This window comes from Balaenoptera ricei, chromosome 3 (assembly GCF_028023285.1).
Source record: "Balaenoptera ricei isolate mBalRic1 chromosome 3, mBalRic1.hap2, whole genome shotgun sequence".
NCBI lineage: Eukaryota > Metazoa > Chordata > Mammalia > Artiodactyla > Balaenopteridae > Balaenoptera > Balaenoptera ricei.
In genome coordinates, this window is record NC_082641.1 from 38,451,550 (window position 1) to 38,477,332 (window position 25,783).

Genomic DNA, 25,783 nt, shown 5'->3' on the forward strand with positions numbered 1-25,783 from the left:
AAGCTTTCTATGATGCATGCATTTATTCTGTTTGTCTGAACCTTCTATATAGACATAACTACATAAAGAAAATTATGCCATATATCACAATTTTGTTGCATCCATAACATAAAATTAGTTATGTTATTATACCATATAAAGTGCAAAAACTATGATGACCTTATTGTTTCAAATTATATCATACCCATCTCTGAAATCAAAAACCTCTCTATGAAATAGGATATTTAAAAGTTTGAAACAAGGCATATCATCCTGCTTCTGACCATAATGGAATAACAGGGAGCAGGTTTCCCTTCCTGCTTTAACCAACTGGAAAACCTGACAAACTGTGGGAAACAATGGTTTTCAGATATTGGATCACAGGCAATGCAGAAGAATAATTCCTGGAAGAAGGGAAGCAAATAAGGTGATCCCTAACCCTGCACCAGCTCCTTGCCTAGAGTGAGTTTCCAGGGGACAGTGCAGAGACAAGAAACCCAAATAGAGCTTAGTGGTCTTGCAGAGTTGAGAGACAAAGTGTAGAGATAGGAAGGCCATGGTGGCTGGAACTTGTGAGTCAAAATACCAGAGCTGAGGGAGCTGCACAGAGCGAGAGCACCAAGATCAGCAGAGGGATCCCTGCAATGAGTCTGCGAGCACAGCACATGCATGTGAAGTCACTACGAAGGCCAAGGAAAGAATTATCAAAAAAGGGTAGATGAAACAGAAAATACATGAAGAAATAATGGCCAGCATTTTTTACAAATTTGATGAAAACTATAAACCCAAAGATCAAAGGCACTCAACAAATACCAAGCAGAAGAAAAATGAAGAAAACCATACTAAAGCACTTAAAAATCAAATTATTTAAAAGTAATGTTAAAGAGATAATCTTAAAAGCAGCCAGAGAAAAAAGTCATATTACATACAGTAGAACAAAGAAAAGAATGACATCAGACTTCTCATCAGAAACAGTGCATGCAGGAAAAAAAAAAAATCAACTGATATCTTTATAGTACTAAAAGAAAAAAAAAATCTCCCTAGACTCCTTTATGCAGCAAAAATACTTTTCAAAAATCAAGACAAATAGTGACTGTCAGGCATACAAAAGCTAAGAGAATTCATTAACAGTAGACTAGCACTACAAGAAATGTTTAAGGAAGTTCTGCAGAGAGAAGGAAAATGATACCAGATGGGAATTTGGATCTATACAATGCAATGGCAACAGAAAGCATAAAGGGCATTTTTTTAAACTCACTTTTAAAAATACTTTAAAAGACAAATATCTGTTTGGAGCAAAAATAATTACAATATATTGTGGCATTTATAACAAACATAGAGGTAAATTGTATGATAACAACAGCACAAAGGCCAGCAAGGGAACAATGGAAATATACCGTTTTAAATTTCTTATACTATATGTAAAATGGTATAATATTATTTGAATGTAAACTGTGATAAGCTAAAGATGCATATTGTAAAACTTAGAGCAAGCATTGGAAAAAAACTGAGGTATAGTTCAATAGTGGAGATCAAATAGAGTCATAAAAAATACTAAATTAATATAAAAATAGGGAGAAAATTGGGAAAAAAATAACAAAATACATATGGGATAAATGGAAAACAAATACCAAGATGGCAGATTTAAATTCAATTAAAGCATTTACATTACATATAAATGGTTTAAATTAAATGGTAGAGATTATCAGATGTGATTAAAAAAAAACAAAAGGAAAATTCAAAAGCTGTATACAAAAGACTCACTTTAAAATAAAAACAGACTGAAAATAAAACATGGAAAAAGATATACCATACAAATACTAATTATATAGAGATGGAGTGGCTTTATTAATATCGAAGTATATATCAGAGATAAAAAGGTCATTTTATGATGCTAAAGAGAGTAATTCATCAAGAGGATATAACAATCCTAACTATGTATGAATCTAATAGGACAGCTTCAAAGTACATGTAGTAAAAACTGTTAGAACTGAATGGAGGAATGGATAAATCCAAAATTATAGTTGCATATTTTAATATCCCTCTCTCAAGAATTGCCAGAACAAGCAGTCATAAAATCAGTAAGACTATAAACAATTTGAATAACAGTATTAATTGCCCTAATTGATCATTGTAGAACGTTCCAACCAATAACAGCAGAAGACACATTTTTTTCAGTGCATATAGAACATTCACTAAGATAGACCTATTCTGGGCCATAAAACAAGTCTCAATAAATTGGAACAAGATATAGAATTCAAAAATTATTAAAGATATGATAATATTTAGTGGTAATATCTACAGAGTCTATAATTATATTTGACTTTTAAGTACTTTTCAAGTCTGAATTATTTTAAAAATGAAGTCCAAACAAAAGTAATATATTCTAAGGAAAAAAGATATATTATGAGCCACACTTAAGATTTGGTTGTTTAATGCTTGCATTTCAAGAGTTCTCAAGATTTCCAGTATAATAAATTTTCTTTGTAAAATAATTATTCTGATACCATCACATATTTGTAACACTTATTGTTTTATATTTGATTGGGCAAAGGTCTAAAATTTAAGCATTGTAATTCTTTTTAGCATGGATAAGAGACTGAATTATGCAAATATTCATCCATATTTAATAAATGACTAAACTCACACTAAATCTGATGTTTTAAAGCTTGGAAATCAGTACTTCCATTAATAGAGTGATTTAAATTCCTGTTAAGGTTGAGTTCACTTACAAAACTAAGTAAAATAAGGATTGCTTTATAATTGATACACCCAAGAGGCATCTCTGAGGGAGTCACCCAGGGTAAGTGTCAGTTCCCTTTGATGCCTAAAGAAATGTCCATCAGTTTCCTAAGCACTTTGTGAGTTTAGGAAGAATGTCATGAGGTAGTAGTAATATTGGCACCCCAATACCTCATCTCTTGTCTAAATTACAGCACATGCCACTGATTGGAGACCCTACCTCAAATCTTATCTGTCTCATTTCCAGACCATTTGTATGCTGTTTTTGGTCATGTTTACACCTAATACAGGACAGCAGAGAAGGAGCAAGACCTATTCGTTAAAATTTTGGATCATGTAGTAGACTGTAAGCTACTATTTAAGAATAAAAACTATTTTTTGTGTACTGTTATAATCTATATGCATAGCATATAGTTTGAGTCCATGATATTTTTATTCAATAAAACAAAAAAGGATTAATAGGGGGCTTCCCTAGTGGCGCAGTGGTTGAGAATCTGCCTGCCAATGCAGGGGACACGGGTTCGAGCCCTGGTCTGGGAAGATCCCACATGCCGCGGAGCAACTGGGCCCGTGAGCCACAGCTACTGACCCTGCGCGTCTGGAGCCTGTGCTCCGCAACAAGAGAGGCCGCGACAGTGAGAGGCCCGCGCACCGCGATGAAGAGTGGCCCCCGCTCGCCGCAACTAGAGAAAGCCCTCGCGCAGAAACGAAGACCCAACACAGCCAAAAATAAATAAATAAATTAATTAATTTTTAAAAAAAGGATTAATAATTTAATAAATAACTGATATAATCACTATATTATAGAAAAGTACATGTTTTCTCCATCATTACATCATTCACTAGCTAGAAGGTTGTTTATCTAAGACCAGAAATATTCATGACAGAAAAACAATGGGATGATCAAGCAGACCCCTGATTTTATTTTGAATAGACCCAAGTTTATATGCAAATTAGCCACAGGCCAACTTAGTGATCCATTCCAGACACACCCTGTCTCCATCCCTCGGCTATTCCAACTCCTGAAGTAATGCTATCAAGCAGAGAGCTCCAGCTCTGTGCCTCCCAGGTACACGGTGGGATTGCTCTTCTTGACGTCTTGTGGCTAGGTGAGGTCATGTGACAAATCTGGGCCAAAGAATTATAGAAAGTAATATATATCACTTTGAGTCAGATCATTTAATTGCCCACCAAGACCCTATGACGAGAAGCTACTAAGATATCTTGGGCCAAGTGATAACACTCTCAACACTAAAAAACAAAAAGAAAATTTTGTCTTCATGAAGTCATTAATAACTCACAGACCACACACTGGGGAATATTGAATAAGATTTCTAAAAACTCAGAGCATGAGGGAAACACTTCTAAGGAAACCCTCTCCCAAATTTGATGACATCTTGATTTTGTTTTGCAGCCACAAGTTTGTAATGACAACACGCTTACGTGACTGAACTGTGAGAAAATTATTTTGATTTTTTTCTTTGGAAAAAACATTGAGCTATTTTCCTTTAAGAAAATTTTAGTAGCATAATTTGGGAGAAAATGTTTATAGAATAATTGTGAAATTTTATCACATTTAAATTGTATTTTTAACCTGAAGCATTTCCTTTCCACATCAAATAAAATAACTGAGTGAAATAAATTATCATCTGAAGATCTGTATCAGGTGAAAAGGAAAACAATCTGATAAGTTTGGTCTTGCAAATTGAGTAAGTTATTTTGCCAAATTGGAAGTGTTCTATTTTGAATTAGTCATCTCTTTAATTGCTTTTATTTTTTTCATACGAGTATTTATTTTTTCTCTGTTTTGGAAGGCAGAAATAAAATGATATAGCAATTAATGAATAGATAAAATAAATGGTTCTCCAACCAAGGGGTGGATCACACTGGTTTTTTCACCCCCAATACTCCATCCCTCAGATGAAGAAATAATGGGACACATAGTACCTTAAGTCCTGAAATAGGATGTATTGGCCTCATGTGAAGGCTCCACAGTGTCTGTGTCTCTCCTGACACAAGAATTATATTTCTTTTTTCCCAGCTGTAATAAAATGACTAATAAATACTTTCCTTACACTCTTGGTTAGCAAATCTTCTAACGGGAAATGTGACAGAAGAGGACAGGGAAAAATTTCCGCTTCCGTAAAGTAAAGATGATAAAAGAAACTCATAGTATTGACAGGACCTTTCTTTCTCAGGAGGCAGGGAAAGCAGTTGATTTCCTGAGGGCTACAAATAGAGCTAGGGACATCTGACCTCTCAGTTCTTCAAAGAACAGGTATCTAACCCAAGATTCTGGGTAATTTCACTGCTTGCTGCATCTCTCAACAACAAGAGTAACAACAACAACAATAAAAACAATATTAATAAACAGTTGTTCTTGAGAATAGTTTTGGGTGGAAAGAATTCATTCCCTTTGCAGGTGAAATCTATCAACACACAGATTCATGAGGGAAAGAAAGCCACAGCAGTACCTGCACCAGTCACCCATGTTACAAGTGACTCAACGCAGGAAGAAGCTGGGAGGCCACAAAGCGGACAAAAATATACGTATGTGCGAAAGTGGAGAAAACTCAAGCATTCTGAATGGAGCTGCTGTTTCCATAACTACAGAATAACTGATTTGCTCTTGGGCACCCAGGTCCCTGAATGCATTTCAGCCTCTTGATATCTGATAGGGATTGTTCATTTAGTAATTGTGAAGACACATTTTCTGGTTAGGAGTCTTGCGCAAAAGCATCCGTACTACAGAAAAGAGGACAAGAGAGTGAGCAAGCGAGAAACTATGTTCCTTTTTGTTAAATTCTCTCACTAATTACAGGGTTTATAATACTGTGTATGAAGTTTAAATATAATGTCCTTTCTGCTTCCTACAAAATGTTCTACATTTAGAAATCTTTCATCAATTTGTATGATTTTAATGAAATGAAAATGTTTCATAGTCCAGTAATGGGGACTCATTTTGCAATCTCAACACAGTATTAATATTACTTTAAATAAAATTGTTTCTACTGTTTGTAAAACTCAACAAATTTTACGTTTTAGTAAAGCATGGTATTTTACAGCTCATTCTATTTCAACTCATTAATCAAAGGAGATTAAATATCTGACCCAGACACCACCACTCCCCACTGCTGCTCCTTTAGCAGACTTAGTGAATTGATTGCAGAGGCCTTTCTGCCTTAGCTGAGATACAGTCTTATAATCATTCTCAAAATCTTCCATTCAAAAATTTCTAATAGATATCTGTCATGATTGTTGATTTCCTTTTCTAATTCCTCCACTAGATTACAAAATCCCTTTTAGCAGTAGTCTTGATTATTCATCTTTGTATCCCTATATGTAGTACAGTGCTCAGCAAATTAATTGCTCAGCAATTAATATATATTAAATACTATATCTGATAATAATATAAAGATATGAAGTTCACAAATGAGGAATCAGGAAAGTAATTACCTAGTCTCTTATTTTTCGTTAGAATGGTTAGTATGTGATTATACATACAATGTTTAATTGGATGTACAGAATCATACATTTAAGGAATGTGCTACTAAACAGAATTCTTTCAAAAACAGTAGCATTTTTCTAGGACACGTGCTAACTAGAAATTTTTTCATCTGTAACCACAGAGTCAGCTTCTAATTTGAAGACACGGGAGATTTTTGGAACATCTGAAATAACAATTCAACTAAATGGAAAAGGGGATGGATGATTCAGCTGGTAAAATTCCCAGAAATAACAGTTAGAAACATTAAAACATTTGTCTTTGACATTAGGCAAATACTGGTAATACGGCAACAGGGAAAGACTTCAGCAAAACTGTGAATTTTTTTTTTTATCACTTGCTGGTGTCTTTCTGTCTCCTCTGCAGCCCAACTGAACTTCTCAAATGTGGTAGAACCCCTCTCTCACACACATGCACCTCTCACTCAAGTTGTGAAACCCATATTCATATACCTATATTTTTCTGTGTAAGAATTACTCTCAACTACTTGCAAATTACTCTCACTACCTGCCAACAAACTGCCCACTAAAATGTTACCTGGTAATGGCTTAAACTATATTTGAAGTTCTATAAGAACTTTTGTTTCTTGAAGAAACAGAAATGAATCATTCCCCAATGGTGAAATTTTAGTCATTAATGTCACAAGTCTCAAGATATGTCTGAAAACAGAAAACTAGTCACTTAGAACTTCTAGAGTCCACTACACATAACTTGGCTTTGTGTGTGTCAGGGTAGTAAATACGTATACAACATTTTGAATCCATTCATGTTCTAATATTTTTCTAAAATGATTAATATATGTGCGCCTAAGATATCATAAATCTATCAATAACTCTTTCCTAACAAATTTTATTAGCATTTTTTACTAATTATTGTCATTACAAAATTATTCTGCTTCTACAACAACCATATGCCAGGGGGGAAAGGGGAGGTAAACCTACGCCAGGTTAAGGACTATCTAAGTTTGCATTTCTCTGAATTTCAGATTGAATAAAAATGGAGAAGCATTTTAAATTGTACAGTTTTTTTTTTGGTTTTTTTTTTGGCTGCGTTGGGTCTTCATCGCTGCGCGCAGGCTTCCTCTAGTTGCAGCGAGTGGGGGCTACTCTTCGTTGCGGTGCACGGGCTTCTCATTGCGGTGGCTTCTCTTGTTGCAGAGCACAGGCTTCTAGGTGCACAGGCTTCAGTAGTTGCAGCATGAAGGCCCTAGAGTACGTGGTCTTCAGTAGTTGCAGCATGCTCAGTAGTTGTGGCGCGCAGATTCAATAGCTGTGGCTCGCAGGCTCTAGAGTGCAGGCTCAGTAGTTGCCGTGCATGGGCTTAGCTGCTCTGTGGTATGTGGGATCTTCCCGGACCAGGGATCGAACCCATGTCCCCTGCATTGGCAGGAGGATTCTTAACCTCTGCACCACCAGGAAGTCCAACTGTACAGTATTATTAACACCTGTGAATTTGAATGCTTGTGATTCAATGTCAGTCAGTTGGAAGAAGTTGTTCTGAATGTTTATCCTTCTCCTCAGTATCACAGAGATTATTATTTTCACACAATGGAGAACTGCTTCCCATACTAAAACAGTGTAGCCTCCACAAAATTAGTTGATTCCCCAAACATTTCTGTTAGATACTCTTAGGGAGTTACAGCTCTTGGATTCTACACACTATCACAATCCGAATTCTACCTTTACACTCTGGTATGATGCTAAATATTGAAGAGGATAGGAATTTCATTTTTTTCAGGGATTCTGTGAAAAAGATAGTAAAATAATTTGACTGGCTAATTATATCTCACATCACTATGCTCTTTAGACTTTCAATTTAAAGTTTACAAAGCACTTTCATATGAATTTTCTTTTTTATTATTAAAACAACCATATGAGCCAAGTAGAAGCTATCATCCACATTTTTTAGATGAGAGAAAAGTATCTAGAAATGACTTGTGCAAGGTACTCCTGACTTTCATTTCAATTCAGCTGAATTTCCTTTATTTCATATGTTCACCCAGCTCATATCTCCACATCAGTAACAGTGAAAAAAGCAGCACATTGAAATAATCAGCATATAATTGCAAATATTCCCACTGATGACCAACCTTAATGGAAAACCATTTTGATTCCACCACTCCTGACAAATAAGATTATCTCAAAATAGCTACTATTCTCTTCCTTCACAACTGCTTTAAATTATATGAAACTATGGGACTAGTTTCCAGAATCCTTGCTCAATGTCTACTTTCACTTTAAGACGTAATAAGAAAAAGATTTTGCCTCTCTTTTTAAAAAAATGGCCTAAATGGTAGACGTAACTCAAAATAGCCACCAGAATTATATAACCAACCAAATGTATTTCCCTTTCACACTAAAACACGACTTCTCTAATACAAAATCTAAAGTGTATACATCAGCAAGACAGAAAAAGAAGTCAAAGTAGGTCTCTCTCATCCATTACTCAGTGCAATTCAAGGGTTCTAATTTTATTTATTCTTGAGCTTTCATAACACAGTTAATAATGTCTTATAAAACTGACTTTCTGTGACAAATTCTCATGTATTTCAATGACTGTGCTTTGCTCAATGAAATTTGAATTAACTACTACTTTTGACATAATGCAAGCAAAATTTTGTTTTCCAAAATATTTCAAATTAATAAAAACACTTTTGACATTGTATCTGACTAAAGTGAAAGACTGACTTGTTAGAAACTGACAATAAAAAAGCACATATTTTCCCTCTGTGATTAGATATTCAACATTTCCTTCAGAGATCAGTTAAATTTCACCTCATTGTTTGTAACAACAAAATATTCTTAGGTGCCACTGTATCATTTTCCAATTTAAGTCATGTCTCTTCACACCTCCTTTTTGTAGACAGGTGCATCACAGTATGTATACAAGACTAAAAACAGTGACCTTTTCAGTTGAGATAATTATCCAGATAATTAAAGTAACACAGTATAAAGTGTTTTTATGAAACACTCTGGCAGTTGAACTAGAATTCAGGTTTAAAACAGAATCACATCACAAATTTTGGGTCCAGTACTCAGGAACCAATGGCATTCCCAGTTTGCACTCTAATAGCACACAGATGAGTCTAAAATAGCAGCACACATAATACATGTTATGTCTGCATGCACAATGAAATGAAAAACTGATACATTTCTCTAAAAATTCTGGAGAAATGAAAGGCTGAATGCACTTTGTCCTAAATTAGCCTGACTCATTTACTGCTTCAAATCTTTACTTGGTATATTTTGGACAGAAATAATGCATAATAGTATTTATAATGCTTCTAATATTTAGAAAGGCAGTAAGCACACTAAAGGGCCAAGAGTTGAACTGTCTGTTGAGATTTTACATATTTTAAACTAGTAGAGACTTTTATGATAACAATAATGCACATTTCTATAAACGTTATAGTTTCTAAGTATGTTCAACAATTACATCTCATTTGAGCCTCAAAGCCATTCTATGAGTTGGGCAGAAAATCACTATCATCCCCATCTATAAATGATGAGCTAGATTGAATTCATCCATGATTTCTCAGTTCTCTTAGAATATTTCCCTGGCTTACCCACTTGGAAGGATATATACTTTCAAGCTTGGTTTTCAAAGTGGCCACATTTATTAGGATGCCTTATTTAGAGCCTCTCCTCTACCCTCTACCACACTCTCATAGTACATTTCTCTCTTTTGTTTTTTTCTATACTATAAATGCTTCTAATATTGGATTTAAGACACTCTACTGTTTTTCTTACATGTTTGATTGTTTACATATCTGCTGAATTGAAATTCCCTTGAGGGCATAATTTAACTCATTTAGCAAGTATTCTTGTGCCCCATTATTTTCCAGACACTACGCTAGCAGCTGAAGATACAGGAAATCTATGGTTTCTGCCCTTCTGGAGCTTAATATATAGTTGGGAAGGCAGAGTTTAAGAAAATTACAAAAGTGATGAATGTTACAAAGCAAAAGCATGTGAGGCTATTTCAGCATACTACAGTTGGAACTAACATTACCTGAAAGATTCGTTAATTCCACCCCAGGGTATCTTAAGTTAAAGTCAAAGTCATAGCAACAAAATGTGATGGATGAATTGGGGTTGGCCAAAGGAACAGAGTTCTAGGAAAAGTGAACAACACTTGTAACGGCCTTAAATCAGTATATGTGACAAACATAAAGAGGTTCAGACTAGTTAAAAATTAATGAGCAAGGGACTTCCCTGGTGGCGTGATGGTTAAGAATCCTCCTGCCAATGCAGGGGATGCGGGTTCGATCCCTGGTCCAGGAAGGTCCCACATGCCGAGAAGCAACTAAGCCCGTGCGCCACAACTACTGAGCCTGCACTCTAGAGCCCGTGAGCCACAACTACTGAGCCTCCATACCACAACTAATGAAGCCCGTGCGCCTAGAGCCCGTGCTCTGCAACAAGAGAGGCCACCGCAATGAGAAGCCCGCGCACCACAACGAGTAGTAGCCCCTGCTCACCACAACTAGAGAAAGCCCGCGTGCAGCAACAAAGACCCAACGCAGCCAAAAATAAATAAATTTATTAAAATAATAATAATAATAATAATAATAATGAGCAAGCAGTTTTCCAGGCTGACATGGGAAAAGAATCAGATTTCAAAGGACCTTGAATTTTGGAATTTGTCCTTATGATATTGAAACACCATAGAAATATTTTCAGCAGGTAAATGATATGGTAATATTTGCTCTTCAAAAATGTCACTTTTGAGGCCCTAGGAAGATAAGCAAGGGAGAATTTTTAAACCTAGTAATGACTCTACTATAAAAATGCAAATGAGAAATGACTGATGTTGGCTTGAACTAGGATGGTGATAGAGAGGACTGAGTGAAGGAATATTAGAATTCAAACCACATTCCAAGAAGTAGAACCAGTAGAACTTGGTTACTGTTAGCTATGGAGAATGAAAGCGGAGAAGTCAAGGATACCTCTTAGATTTCTGAATTGAGCAACAGGAAACAAGAGAGAAGGAGGAGACTTGAAGGGGAAATGAACATACTGAGCTTGAGGAACTCACAAGATATCTTTATAGAGATGTCATGTAGATTTTGAGGCATAAGGGTACATAGTTTGGAAATTTGGGATTTGAGTCTAGTTACCAACATATAGCCAAGGAGGCATATAAACACATGCAAAACAGGAACATAGATTGGGCAATGATGGGGCATTAAGAAATTCTAATGTTTTAATATTAAAATAGAGTCCTGGACATTTCAAATTTGAGCTTATATTTTAGCGTTAAACTGACATCTCCATGTCAAAAGCATCAGGATTATATAGATCTGCTGCAAGGCACTAACCAAAAAGCATTCATAAAATTATGTATCTTACCCCTAACACACACGCACACACACATACACCCACACATATTTTGTCAATCTTTTTTTAATTGTCTTGACTTAATAATACTGCCTATCCAAATAGAACTCATTACACCGTACTTCAGGGTGTCTGTTAAAATACCATCTTAAAAAAACACACAGTATAATATTGAAAACAATTCTCTTGGAATAAAAATGATTTTTTAGAGAATGAACTTAACAAACTCTTTCTTTAACCTGAGGAGAAAGTATAGATAAAGAGAAATAATCTTTACATATATGAATATTCATTGTCATCTATTTTATCTAGACATAGATAGCCAAGCAATTAGGTGATTCTAAGAGAGTGTAAATGAATAATTTCAAAGAAGACAGTTTTGGTATTTCAGAATATAGAACTCTGAAGTAATACAACCAATAGAGGACACCTAGTGGTCTTTAGCAGAATCGATATTTGCCTGAAAAAAATATTACGCAACTCACACACACATAATAATGTTTTTGTTAGTCAATGTACTAATCTGAGAAAGATGACATCATGAATACTCATATGTATAAATATTATAGGCATACATCAACTTGAATACTTCAAATAATTTCCATATATCTAATTTCCTTTGAACTTCACAACTGTTCTATTAAGGTTGTAGGCATAAAAAAGTCACTTTAAGCGTTTTTCCCTAGATTAAATAGAAAATAAAAGGCACAATTTGAATAAACATCCGTAAGTGCTAATTTCTAGCACAGGATCCATTTTACACTATCACATTTCTGGTAGTGTGAAATACAAAACTCAAATATAATTGTATCAATAATATAATATAATTATATTAACACATTGTTAATATATTATTCTATTAATGATTATTAATTATATCAAATATAATTAATATTTAAATTTTATAACATTACAAAAAATACTTCATGTAAGGCCTTATCATATTTTATTATTTGATACAAATATTTCAATGGCAAGAATACTTGGCAAAGATAAACCTCCCTTTAGATATCTAAAAAGTATCCTGCCTGACACTAGCTATATGTAAAAAATGCAAATGTGTGATGAATCTCTCTCTTAACTGATATTTTTAGTTCCATCCTCAGTTGTCTCCAATCCTGTTGACTCTGCAGTATTCTAAAATGCAGATCCCTCAGCTAATATGCCTCAGTGACACCTTACTGAGTGAGCCCATCATTAGCACAACTTCTTGTCATACCTCCAAACTCACTGCCTTTGCAACCTAGGTTCTAGAGATGCAGAACTGTGCTAGGCTGCTTATGCTTCATGTCTTACTGACTGTACTCCTCTACCCCCTTTTATTCACCTTAGTAAATAAAATAAAATTCACCTCCAGCTTCAAAACTCAGTTCAAGTATCTCTGAGGCTTTCTTCTCCTGCAAAAAAAGCTGTGTTGTTCACTCCCTCTTTTATGCCATCACTTACCGCACCATCTGTGATTATTTGTTCACATGTCTGTTTTTCCTGCAAAGCTGAGATATGCTTTGTATTCTCATGTTTAGCATCTGCACATAGGAGTTATTCAGTAAATGCTTGGGAGTGAAGAATGAATATACCTTTGCAATTATTTAATGGATTTAGAACATGGAGCATTGCCATGTAGTAAGCAGATAGGTATACTCAGATAGCCTATTGTGTTTAGAACTCTATACTAGTGTACAGGGAGATTCAAGGGCAAAAAGGTGACCTTGACTCTTCCCTACAGACATTTATGCCCAGGAAAAGAAAAGGAAATGCATATATAAGTAAGTATTCACAACCCAGCTATGGGCACGAACAAATGCACGCAGAGACAGTAGAATTGTTCAAAGTAAAATATTGACCATTATAACGCAGTCCATCAATGCAGAATATTTTCTGGAGATGAGTTTGAGCATAAATTTTAAATGAATAATAGAAAAAGAAAGGCTTTCCAAATCTGAGGTATGGCACATGCAAAATTACCAGAAGCAGAAAAAAAAAATCATTCTCTGCCAGAAGCATTATAAAACTAAAAAACAAACAGAAAATAGCTGTTGGGCGCAAATATGAAGTGACAATGGTGAGACAGGGGAATGGTTTGCTGGAGAGCCTTGAAGGCACTGCAAAGAAACACAGATTTGATGTGATAGGCAATAGGGAACCTCCCTAAGTTCTAGCAGAGGGCAGGTTTAGGAAAACACTGGTGTTTGCTTAAGGCAAGTCTTAGAATTCTATGTGTTTTCTACAAAATGGAAGTAGTTATAATATGAATTGCAATTTATAGCAAGAGTTAGTTTCTAATCTAAACCAATTAGAATGCTAAAATTAACCAAAGACAGAAACTGCAGTCTGTATTAGCTCCCTGTAGAATAATTTCCTTATTAATGTTCTGTTGTTAAACATAATTTGTACATAAATCTGCCTCTAAGCCAACATAAAAATCTAATACTGATTGCTAGAAGGGCATTGCAATGTTCCAGACACATTATGCATCTGAAATTGCTATAGACATATTTGAAGATCAGAACCACAGCCCTCTTCCTTGCCTCAAAATAAGCAAGTTATTTGTGATAGGTCTAAAATCTATACAAGGAAAGTTGAGGGGATAGCAAATGAAGAATGAAAAATAAAATATTATAGGTATGTATTCCAAAGCCATAGTTATTATAGGAGCTTCATGTGTTTGCCATCCATTTTTAATATTGTCCATGAAGAATTTCCACTTTCTGTGACATTGAAGCCTACAAATCGATAACCATTACAGAGTAATATAGCAGCTATAGCATTCAAGGTTCCTGGAACTCTTCACCTTTAAATAATCTCCTATTTACTAAGCTCTTCATCTACGCTTTATCTCTTCAGTGGCTGGTGATTGTCAAAAATTGTAAATAATATTCCATTTAATTTCTGAGGATTTCCTCACCATATGTCTCTTTTAGGAGGATCACAGAGAACGGGTTCCCTATGATAGGTTACAAAAGAGCACTCTGGCCCAGGTCACTGACTTCACTTGAAATACAACAATAACAACAACGTTGAATTAAGGGAATGATTTTTTTTAAGCCAAAATACAAGAGTGGGAGAGATTCACCTCTGTTTTCGGGCGATTACAGGAAAAGGAATTTTTTGACCTGATTTATCTAAACAATTGCCCCAGATTTTCACCTCACCTGGCCATACATGTAAAGTTTCAGTACAGGGTCAGAGAGCTCTAATTTTGCATCCTAAAGCCATTGATCTTATCACTGCCTCATGAAAACAACTTTCCCCCTGACTTCTTAATACCATGTGTTTCATAAATCAGTTGGCCAAATCAGTTCTTTCCTTCTATATTAGCCACTATATTCAACTTTAGCAAGGATAGTAACATAAGGGCTAAATTTTAAAATTTCTGTATTTCATTCACAATATTTCTCTAATTTATCTGGCTTTGGCACTTCCTGTTGTTTATCAGTTGAACTAATTCAGATAGGAAAAAAAAATGTCTCATTGAAGATGGAAGCAGTTTCCTATAGAAGGCAGCCACTTTCCTTGGGAATGATTCATTTAAAACGGTGGCAGCTCCCAGACTTCACACATTACTTCCCCAAATTTGCTGAATTTAACATTAGCCAGCTTGGTACTAAAACACTCAGAACTCAAAGACATGTGGGTGAACCCACATCTTCCTCTGTACTCTTATTCCAAATGCGCATAGAGCAACCTGATTATTTGTTGTGTTTCTACTTGTAAACACATCCTGGTGGCATTTATAAAACTCAGGTAGAGCTTTACCAATTTGGAACCATTCAAGTTTCTTTGTGACTTTGGTTTCAATCACGCAGGTGATGAAATAATGAATCCATATTAAATTTTGGGTTAATTACTACTGTATTTTTTCTCTGCTTAGCAGTGTTACTAACAGACATTAAATATCCATGATATATGTGATATTATATGGGGATATCATATAATCAAGAAAACATTCTTCATGAAGTGAGCTTATGATTCATTTATTATCAAGGTCATTTATTTATAAGAAAGATCTTGCCAACTCAGAACTCTAGTGTGAATGGGTTTGGTTACCAAATGTCTGTAAGTGCATATTAAATTGCATTTTACAGGAATGATGGCAGTGAGCTGATGCTCCTGAATTATATCCTGGCATCTTTGAAACACCATCAAGTTACACAGACCTAGGTGTCTGTGACCGCTGCCAGAAACTAGAGGACAACAGTATTAAAAAGTGTGCTCTTCTATGACTGAATAGCCTGCCATTTTATCTGGTAGAATGCCATCTGTTCATCCTTCTGCCATTCTCTAGGGTAACTGGGTTCAAACTACAAGACACTGAAAATAGTTGCATTGCCCACTGTATTTTTATTTGACTGAGTATTTATGTCAGTGACTTTTCTTCTCACAGGCTACTCATTACAATATTTTTTGTGACCATGCTTTAAGAGGCAAATATTCAGATTTTATGTTGCTTGGACCACAAAGTTTAGTTAAGAAAAGTTTCCTACAATTTTTGATTATATATATAGAATGGTGCAATATTAAGGTATTTCTCATTAAAAGAATATATATGTTACGGTGAGAAACTATATGGTTATGTGGTTAAGAGCTTTGCCAAGGTCAGGTCAGGTTGTCAAGGTCAGGTTGCCAAGGTCAGAATCCCAGCTCCACCTATTACTAACCCTGTGAATCTGGGCAAGTTACCAGAGTTATTAGGAAGATTCAATGAACTAATCCATGTAAAGAATCAAACATATTACTTGAGATATAATAAGCCATCAATAAATATTAGCTATTTTTATCAATAATCACCTTGTTTTGATATTAACATTAGCATAATAATGTTTGAAAACCAAACATTTTTTACATGTTAGATGGAATGTGCTATATAGAGACACATTATAAGATGAATCCAATTTCTCATATGTGCTTCATCTGATTTTAAATATAATCTGTATCCATATTTTAAGAATGATTCATTTTTATGTCTTTTTAGCAGTGTCTTATGCAGTGTCTTATTATTGTATGTCATTTCCTGAAATCCTAGGAACCAAAATGTCATCAACAAGCACACACAAAACATTGTTACAGTCTCACAGAAAGCAGAGCTAATGTTCACCGAAGTTCTATTTTATGACTTGTTTAAACCTAAATTCCAAAATATAATTCACCCTAAAAAGCATTTCTGTACCTAGTAAAGTGGCGATTAATTCCTAGCCAATGTATTGTTTTCTTTAGTGCAGGTTTAGGCACTCTGGAGGCCTCTTTGACCCTCATTTTTATTCAGACAATAAAGTTCAAGTTATAATTAATTTTCTTAAGATACATTTAGAAGGAAAAGAAAATCAAAAAGTTAATATGCAGACTCTGAAATCAGGGACATAACCTCCTTTGCTTGGTGATGGTACATTTAACTCAGATCTTTGGAAACTCCAGTTGGCTGAGCCCTCTCAGGTCCCACCAATTGCCTAAGAACAACAGATGCCCTATTCAGCAAAATATTGGCCAGATTCACTGTATTTATTCACTGTAGTATTTGTGTTTTCTACGTAATAATTTCCCTCCGGGGTATGCTGTTTTTCAGTATTATGAAATGAATGAGTAGAGAGAACCTATAATAAATAATTATAGGCAAAGAATAACATTGAGCAAAATTATTATACTAAAATCAGTCTTTACACCTACAACTTGGAAATACTAAAAAAAAAATCTGTATTCTTCAAACACAAATTCTCTGAAATTTCAATATTAGAGGAAACATATTCCACATTATTTCACAGAGCTAATGATACAAACTAGGTTAGCAATCAGACCCTACAGCTTTGTCAAAGATGGTACTTGATGTGTTAGATAAAACAAACTAATATTAGATATTAAATAAAAACAATCTTCCATGGTGGAAGAGGGGCAGCACTGGTTAAGATAAAAATTTGTTGATTAAAGTAGATTTGCTTTAAAAAAAGACTAGTATGGAATCTAAAAGAAAAAAAAAATGGTTCTGACGAATCTAGGCGCAGGACAGGAATAAAGACGCAGACGTAGAGAATGGACTTGAGGACACGGGGAGGGGGAAGGGTAAGCTGGGACGAAGTGAGAGAGTGGCATGGACATATATACACTACCAAATGTAAAATAGATAGCTAGCGGGAAGCAGTCACATAGCACAGGGAGATCAGCTCTGTGCTTTGTGACCACCTAGAGGGGTGGGATAGCGAGGGTGGGAGGGAGACGCAAGAGGGAGGAGATATGGGGATATATGTATACGTATAGCTGATTCACTTTGTTATAAAGCAGAAACTAACACACCATTGTAAAGCAATTATACTCCAATAAAGACGTTAAAAAAAAAAAAAGACTGAATTGGCATAAGACAATTGTTTTATAATCACTAATTTTTTCACTTCACTCAAATCCAGTATTCGACCATATCTTTTGAGGATACAAATATACCACTTACATACCAAAAAAAAAAAAAAAATGAAATGAAATTTTTCTTTTTGAATTTCATAAAACTCATTATACATAGCACAGTTGTTCATTTTGGAACAGTTATAGTTTAAAATCGCATGATATAGTAGCTTTAAAAATGTAAAAGATATGTCTTACCTCTTCCCACTGATGTATGTATCTAATTAACCTTGAAAGTCGTAATAAACGCAAGAGACTGAGAATTTTTGTAAACCTCACAATGCGAAGTGCCCTGGCTGTCTTGTAAACTTCTGAATCCATTCCTTTTTCTACAATGAGAAAGATATAATCCACTGGGATTGATGAGATGAAGTCAACCACAAACCAGCTTTTTAAATAATTCATCTTGATCACTTTAGGGTCCAGGATGATTTCAGAACTATCTTCATTGACAGTCCCAGTCCTGAAATTCATGATCAAGTCCAAAAGGAAAACTGTATCTGAAGCCACATTGAAAATAATCCATGGTGTTGTTGTCTGTTCTGTAAAGAATGTGATTCCAACTGGTATGATGACCAGATTTCCAACCATCATTATAAGCATTATTAAATCCCAATAAAACCTACAATAAATAAAAAAAATCAGATTTTAAGATGTAGACAATGACCAGCCTGTTCTCCCTGCCCCCCACCACCATAAAAATTATTACTGACTTATGGTTAAATAAATGAGTAGAAGAGCAAAATGTCAGTTTGGTAAATTAGATAGCTCCTTCAGTGGCCATAAAGTTAAATCTAAGTAAAATTAATATATTCCTAAAGCAAGGCATTGTGATTACAGAATTCTAAAAATTACTTTCTATAAAATGTTATAGAAATAAATTCATGAACACCCATACCCCCATTTATCTGATAAAGAAGCAAAAATAAACTCCCCTATAGTTAACATACAATATGGATGAAAACAAGGGAGAAGATCCAGAAGATCTATCTTTAAAAAAGCTACCTTTGAGAAGACACTTTGGAGGTGTTTTGAAGTACTTTATATGTAAAATTACCAATCATAGATTAGAATAAACAGTAATAAATAGGGCACATGAAAAATATTGGTACTGCAGATTTATCTCTAGAACTACAGATTAGGTCAACCATACATTCTAGAACCGCCATAGCTTCACAGCACTCCAAATATTTATGCTTTATTCTTCTTAATTTGAAATGAGAAAACTAATTTTGTTCTGAGGCTGAAAATACTTGAACTGACTCTAGGTTTGAAACTAGAATCTAGCTAAAATTTTTGTCACTGCTTCATTGAACAACTACTTTAAATATATTGCCACTATTTTTCCAAACAATACTTTCCTTAAAAATTCTGATTTAATTTTCAACATAGCTATGATTACTAACTACCTTTTGAAACACTCTTATCCCACCTTATATTAAAATTAGGAAATTTATTCCAGGTTAATATAGCATTAATATATAGTTAATATTTATTAATATAGAATAAATTCATCAGGGATTATTGTATTATTCTCATTTGGTTTCGTTCAAAGTCTATTGACACTGTAGTTAGACTAGGTAATAGACTATACTTGTTACAGTATATACTTATAAAAATAAAGAAACAAATCAACTAATACAACTCTATAGTCATAAAATAGTCTCTGGAAACATGAGCTACTTCATTCTAGTCGAAGGTGTACTCTCTTAGCAGTTGTGTTACAAAAATGGTATAAACTTTCATGACATTTCTGTTAACCAAGATATTATTTTACATTAATTCTCCTACTTAGACTATTTGGGCTACATTTTGGTAAGGTATATATTTGCATGAACCTTTCAAAGTTATTATCATTCCTAATTATGGGTGACTCCTGGGTTAAAAGTAGTAGTACAAGAAAGAACTATAACAGTCCCACTCTGCCCTTTTTTCTACCCCCCACCCCAGGATTATATAAAAGATAAATGTTTGTCATTTTGAAGATTTCACCAGTCTTTCTGTCAAAACTTACCTATAGAGTTACGGACAAGTATACAAATACCCATGTCAATCATACATCATGTCCTGGCAATTTCAATGAAATTTTTTCTCTTTTTTTTCTCCTCTCCTAATGGAAATGCAAAATGTGCCATTTAATACACTAAGGACAGAGGAGAGATGTAGGGCAGATGCAATATTGTAATAGCTGTTTCACAAAAGAGTGACATCACTGAACTCTAAAATGAAATTGTGTGTGCCCTGGGGATTTTCACTTTACTGGATACTCTTATCAGTCTCTTCTCTGCTCTCCTCTTTGCTTTCCCCTGAAAGGCTGCTGTTCCCTTGGGTGTTACACATAGCCCTTTTATCTTCTATTCTACACATGCTCTTTGGGCAATATTATACACTCATCCATGTCTTTAATGATTAATTCATAACAGATGACTACAAAAGCATTATCTCCAGTCCATTCCTGTATTCTAAGCCTCCTAATCCTTATAATCAGGAGTCTATTAAATCTGTCCCCTTGCATATCTCACACTCATGTCAAACAGCATGCCCAAACTCAATCTCATCACCTTCCCTCCCACAGACATCCCCCAGATATTCCCTGTGTCAGGGAATGGAACAAAGCTCTACCTGATTTGCAAGCCAGAAACCTTGGAACCATCCTAGATAACCCCTGGCCTGAAATCTACTTAATCTCATTATTCAATCAATTACCGAGGCTTTTTGGTTCTAACATGTAGATGTAAGTTGTATTCATCCATTTGTCCTTTATCATTCCCATTGCAGCTGTCTTCAACCAGAAATTCTCAACAGTTGCTTAATTTAGAGAAAAGTTACTTAAATTCTCTAATCCTAAATTTTTTCATTAGTAAAATAAAGATTATTATAGAACCAAATGTGTAGGGTTTTACAGATTTAAAAAAAAAAACCACTATATGCAAATCACAGCTCCTAGCATAGCACAAGCTGTGGCACATGATGCTGGTAGCATACTTAGTATTCATCTACCTTTCCTTGCTTACCAAAAGAAATCCAATTTGGGGAAAGCAGTCAGCAGCCCTTTGAAAAATACTCACTTTTACATACATGCTTGTATTTCTGTTACTAAGATAGAAGCTATTTTTAAGGAAAACTCATACTCTATCCTTCTCAGTCAACAGAAATGAAAAGGATAAGGTGCCATCCACTCTTTATTTTAGCAATAATGTTTGCCACACCATAGCTTTTTATGTGGTGCTTACTATGGATTGAAGCCATTAGATATCTAAGTATCAATATGAAGCTCAATTAAACCTTATAATTTCCTTTTAAAGTATCATTGACCATATTTTGCAGTCATAAACACAATTCTATAGACTTTGCATAATATAACACTTTCTTTGGTTAACATGGATTCATTCCTCAGCTAGCCAAGGAAAATACAGTTATCACCCACTCTAGAAGTTGCTTTAAAAAACAGCAATGAATATGTTCCTGAAAACTGACCTCATGAGACTCTCATGCCTCCCTGCCCACGAGTTTCTCTTAGCTTTTTGCTCTGAAAATTTCTCTTGGATACTCAGGCCCTCCCTTTTCCTTAACGCTCAATTTCTATGTCTTGTACATTTTATTACAGAATCGTCTTTCCTACCCACTCCCTCTTTGCATTCCCATTGTTACCTCTTTAGTTTGGGCAGAGCTAGCTCTTCCTTGGAATATCTCAAAGAGTCTCCTGTCTATGGAATCTGATCAATTCTACCCGCCAGTCCCAGAGCGACCATTTAACATGTAACTTACCAGGTCAAAACCATCATGGACCCTCTCAATTAAGTAAAAACATCAAGGCATTCCCTGATACAGCCTCCTCCTCCCTTCCCCATCTCTTCTTTAACCCTTTATGGCTAGTACCTCACAGCTCAAGCAAGAGAGTACTTGCTCTTACCTTGCCATCATGCACACCTAGGTACACATACAGGAGATATGGTTACTTCCATTCTACCTGTTCCTTTTCGTATCAGCATTCTACTTATCCTTCAAGTCCCATTCTGGCAATGAATTTCTTAGGTTTTTTTTTTTTTTTACAACCTCCAGAGCAACATTTATTTTCAGTATGCTTCTTATTTCACTTTTGCTTTTGTTACTATTTGCCTTTGTTTCCTCCTTGGATTTAAGTTCTTTGAAGTTCAAAACTATATTGTCTTCTGTTTAACTTCTGTGTAATGTAGACAGTATCCAGGACAGCAAGTGCTAAGAAGATATATTAATTAAATTTTAAGTGGAAACATATACTTCATGAGGATATTTAAAGAAATCCTTTTTTAATAAGTCAAAGGCCATTAATGCAGTAAATACTTTCCTAATATATCTTTTATATAACTCTAGATTTTTACTCATTGAGGGCTTTTATAATATAGAATACATTAAAATAAATAGGAAACAAAGAGATTAAAAATATGTTCTGAGGTCAGACCGCCTGCAAACTAAACAATTTTGGATTTACACCTGGTTTTGAATGTTACAAAAACCCCCTCTTATTCATCTTGCTCTAGAGAGACCGTATTTGTCAAAGATCTTGATTGCACTTTGAAGGCAGACTAGGGTTCAAATCCTAGTTCCACTAGCTGTATGGTTTGGAGCAGGGTATTTAACTGCTGTGAATTTCAATTTTCTCCTACTACTCTCAGAGTTTCTCTTCCAGGAGGACTGCATACAATGATGTGTGCAAAGCATATAGAACCTGTGATATAGAAACTCAACATTGTCTGTAAAACCAACACTCACTGCAAAACCAAGTCTTGACAATTACAGTAGAATAATAACCTAGGTAATCATTTTTACTTTATACTAAAAGTAGATAGAATATACAAAATACAATGGTATTTCAGTCATAATTAATAGATCACTAAAACTATGGTCACTTTAATTACTAATAAATAATTTTCACAGACAAATTATTCTTATGTTAAGAATTCATTTCTCCCATAAGTTTTTAGAAGAGAAAAAGTGGCATTGCAAAGATTAGTCCATGATCTTAACTGTGAAGAATTTAGAATTCAGTCATGCTCCTTTCTTTTTACCCACTTGGATCTCTCTCAGGCTTGTGGTGAATAAAGACCACACTCCTGTCCTAACAAGAATTTCCCACTCTTTCAGGTTCCCCTGCCCCCTTATGACATCTGCTCTAGTTGAAATAATCTGATGTCAGACATTTCTACCCCAAAGCCTTAAAGAGATTTGAACAATTCCCATATTTCACTACTGAAGATACTTATCTTTAAATTTTTATCTCTAAATATTGAGTAAAAGGTTCTCTTCTCCCTTCTCTCTGATGAAATAAATATTTGTCATTAAGTGGAATGGAGGAAGGGACTTCTGGTTAAACCCTGAAATGGTACCAGATTTATACATGGCTATTCTTTTACCTGTTGTTGAAATCAACTGATGCGACAAACCTGTCCCAGTATTCACACTGAAGAGTCACTCTTAACAATTATGTCGGGCTTCCCTGGTGACACAGTGGTTAAGAATCGGCTTGCCAATGCAGGGGACACGGGTTCGAGCCCTGGTCTGGGAAGATCCCACATGCCGCGGAGCAACTAAGCCCGTGAGCCACGATCACTGAGACCCGTCCACCCTGGAGCCCGCCGTCCGCAACAAGAGAAGCCACCACAATGAGAAGCCTGCGCACCACAATGAAGAGTAGCCCTGGCTCATTGCAACTAGAGAAAGCCCACATGCAGCAACAAAGACCCAATGCAGCCAAAAATAAACAAAATAAAATAAATTAATTAATAAATTTAAAAAACAAACAAACAATTATGTCTTTAGATGTCAAACATAAATTGGGCATACACTTGTAAACCAACTTATTTACCAATCTAAACAAATAAATAAACAAATGTCCAGCTGGATTTACTTTTTATAAAACACATAGTCCTTGCAATTATATTTTAAATTTTATTTAAAACTGATTCAATTTTCAAAAGTCCAATTAACAGCCTGATTATTAGGCACATATCTCTTGAATAATAACAAGAAGTGTCTTCTCTTAAATGCTATGTCCTCTTCCTAGTACTATCAGTGGCAATTCACCCCACCAAGTCTCAGCAGCCAACACCTGAGCTTTGATCTAATGGGTTCTCAGACATCCTTTGTCACCTTGCAAACATCATTATTTAGAATATTCACACTGGGGTTGACGTTCTGTAGGACATATGCCTATCCTAAACCTTGCAAAGAAGTTTTCTAGGTCAGGTCTATTATTCAGTCTAATGCCTTGCTATCTCGCAAGGACAAATTCATTGTTTTTGGGGGGTGGGGAGTGAAGAGATCAGAAAACACAGACAACTTAAATATGGGTATTTTGAAGTGAATATACACTAGCTTTCTTAATAAAGATCCCAGTTGTAGGAAAGTTGAGCCTAACTTATGGATAAAACTAACTTAACCCATATTTGAAGACAAATGATTTCTGGTAAATAGCAATTTACCCAATAAGAACTTGAGATGGGTGGGAGGTACATTAGGTTTTAGCTAATCTTATTTATTAAAATGAGCTAATGGGACAGAAATTTAATCCCTACGAAGGTATTAAGATCTGCACCAGTCCAGGAAAAAGTAAACATGTTTTTTCTACTTCCCCCTTCTTCTGAAACTGAACTCTTTTCTTCGTGTGTTAATCTTCTAACTGCCAATATTAACAGCCTCATATTGGTCCATGAACTCTTGTTTGTGGCACTTTACAACTTTGTTCACTCCTCCTACTTGAAACTCTCCCAAATCTTCAGTTTCTATGATTCTGCATTTTCATAGTTTCTCACTCATATTTTTATATTAGCAGAAATTAATTTTCCTCAAGCTTTACCTGACTTCTCTTCTTCCACCATTCAAGATGGCATTCTACATTACTATCTCATCCCACTTTTCATCCCTCTATTCACTCACTCATTGGTCTCATCAGTCGCCACAGGCTAAACTGATATGGTAATGTAAATTGTTCTCAAATCTATCACTGGCCTTAACCTCTGAGATGGAGTCATGCATTTCTAACTACATCCTGCATAGTTAGTGGCCTCTAAGTGTTCCAGTGGAATAGCCATCTAAACAGGCTGAAATCCAAACCAATGAACCTTACGGCCCCAAAATAATTCTCCTGATATTTGTATGTCTGTTTGTTGTAGCATAGCTTCTTCCTTTTTTTTTTTTTCGTTAGCCAGCCACTAGGCATAAAATTTAAAAATTACCCCTGATTCCTCTGTTGGCCCAGCTCTGACCTTTGATCCTTTGCCCAGCCTTACATTCCTTCTAATACAATAGAAGCTTTTCATTTTGCTCCATTGCCATCATCTTCTATGAAGTTTTTATTACATCATTATTCTGCTTACTAATTTTCCTGTTTCTACCTGCCCCAGGAAATTACTTCCTATTTATATCTAACAGACTTTTCCTATTGCTTGCAAAATGAAATGTAATCATTCAAAATCCTCTAGAGTATGTCCCAATTCTATATCTTGAAGCTTAACTTTTTGTACATGCATGATCCTCAGCTAAATTAAAAAAGACCCTGTTTTTCAGACTTTTCATCTCTGTCATTGCCCAACAAATGTCTGGGATTTCCTTTCCTAAAACCCAAACTCACCCTCTACACTTCCTAACATTATTTCAATGGTCAACTTAAATGCCAGTTTCTCCACAGGACCCTCTTTTATCCCATCCCCCGATCAGTTGGAGTTTATCTCCTCCTTGCCCCAACTCCTATTTCAGTCTCTCTCTGCGATTTCCAGCATTTGAGGGCACCAACTAGTGAACACTGAATACCTCACCATAATGAAGTGTCGGTAATAATTTGATAAAGACCATTTAA

At 35.2% G+C, this 25,783-nt stretch overlaps 1 protein-coding gene across 1 annotated transcript in view; it reads right to left on the reverse strand.

Annotated features, from left to right (window-relative positions):
* Nucleotides 1-25,783, reverse strand: part of HCN1 (hyperpolarization activated cyclic nucleotide gated potassium channel 1) — a 367,795-nt gene that overhangs the window by 304,588 nt on the left and 37,424 nt on the right. The window contains exon 2 of the mRNA XM_059919273.1: nucleotides 18,148-18,571. Within this exon, the coding sequence (XP_059775256.1) occupies nucleotides 18,148-18,571 (424 nt within the window). The remainder of the gene's footprint in view (nucleotides 1-18,147; nucleotides 18,572-25,783) is intronic.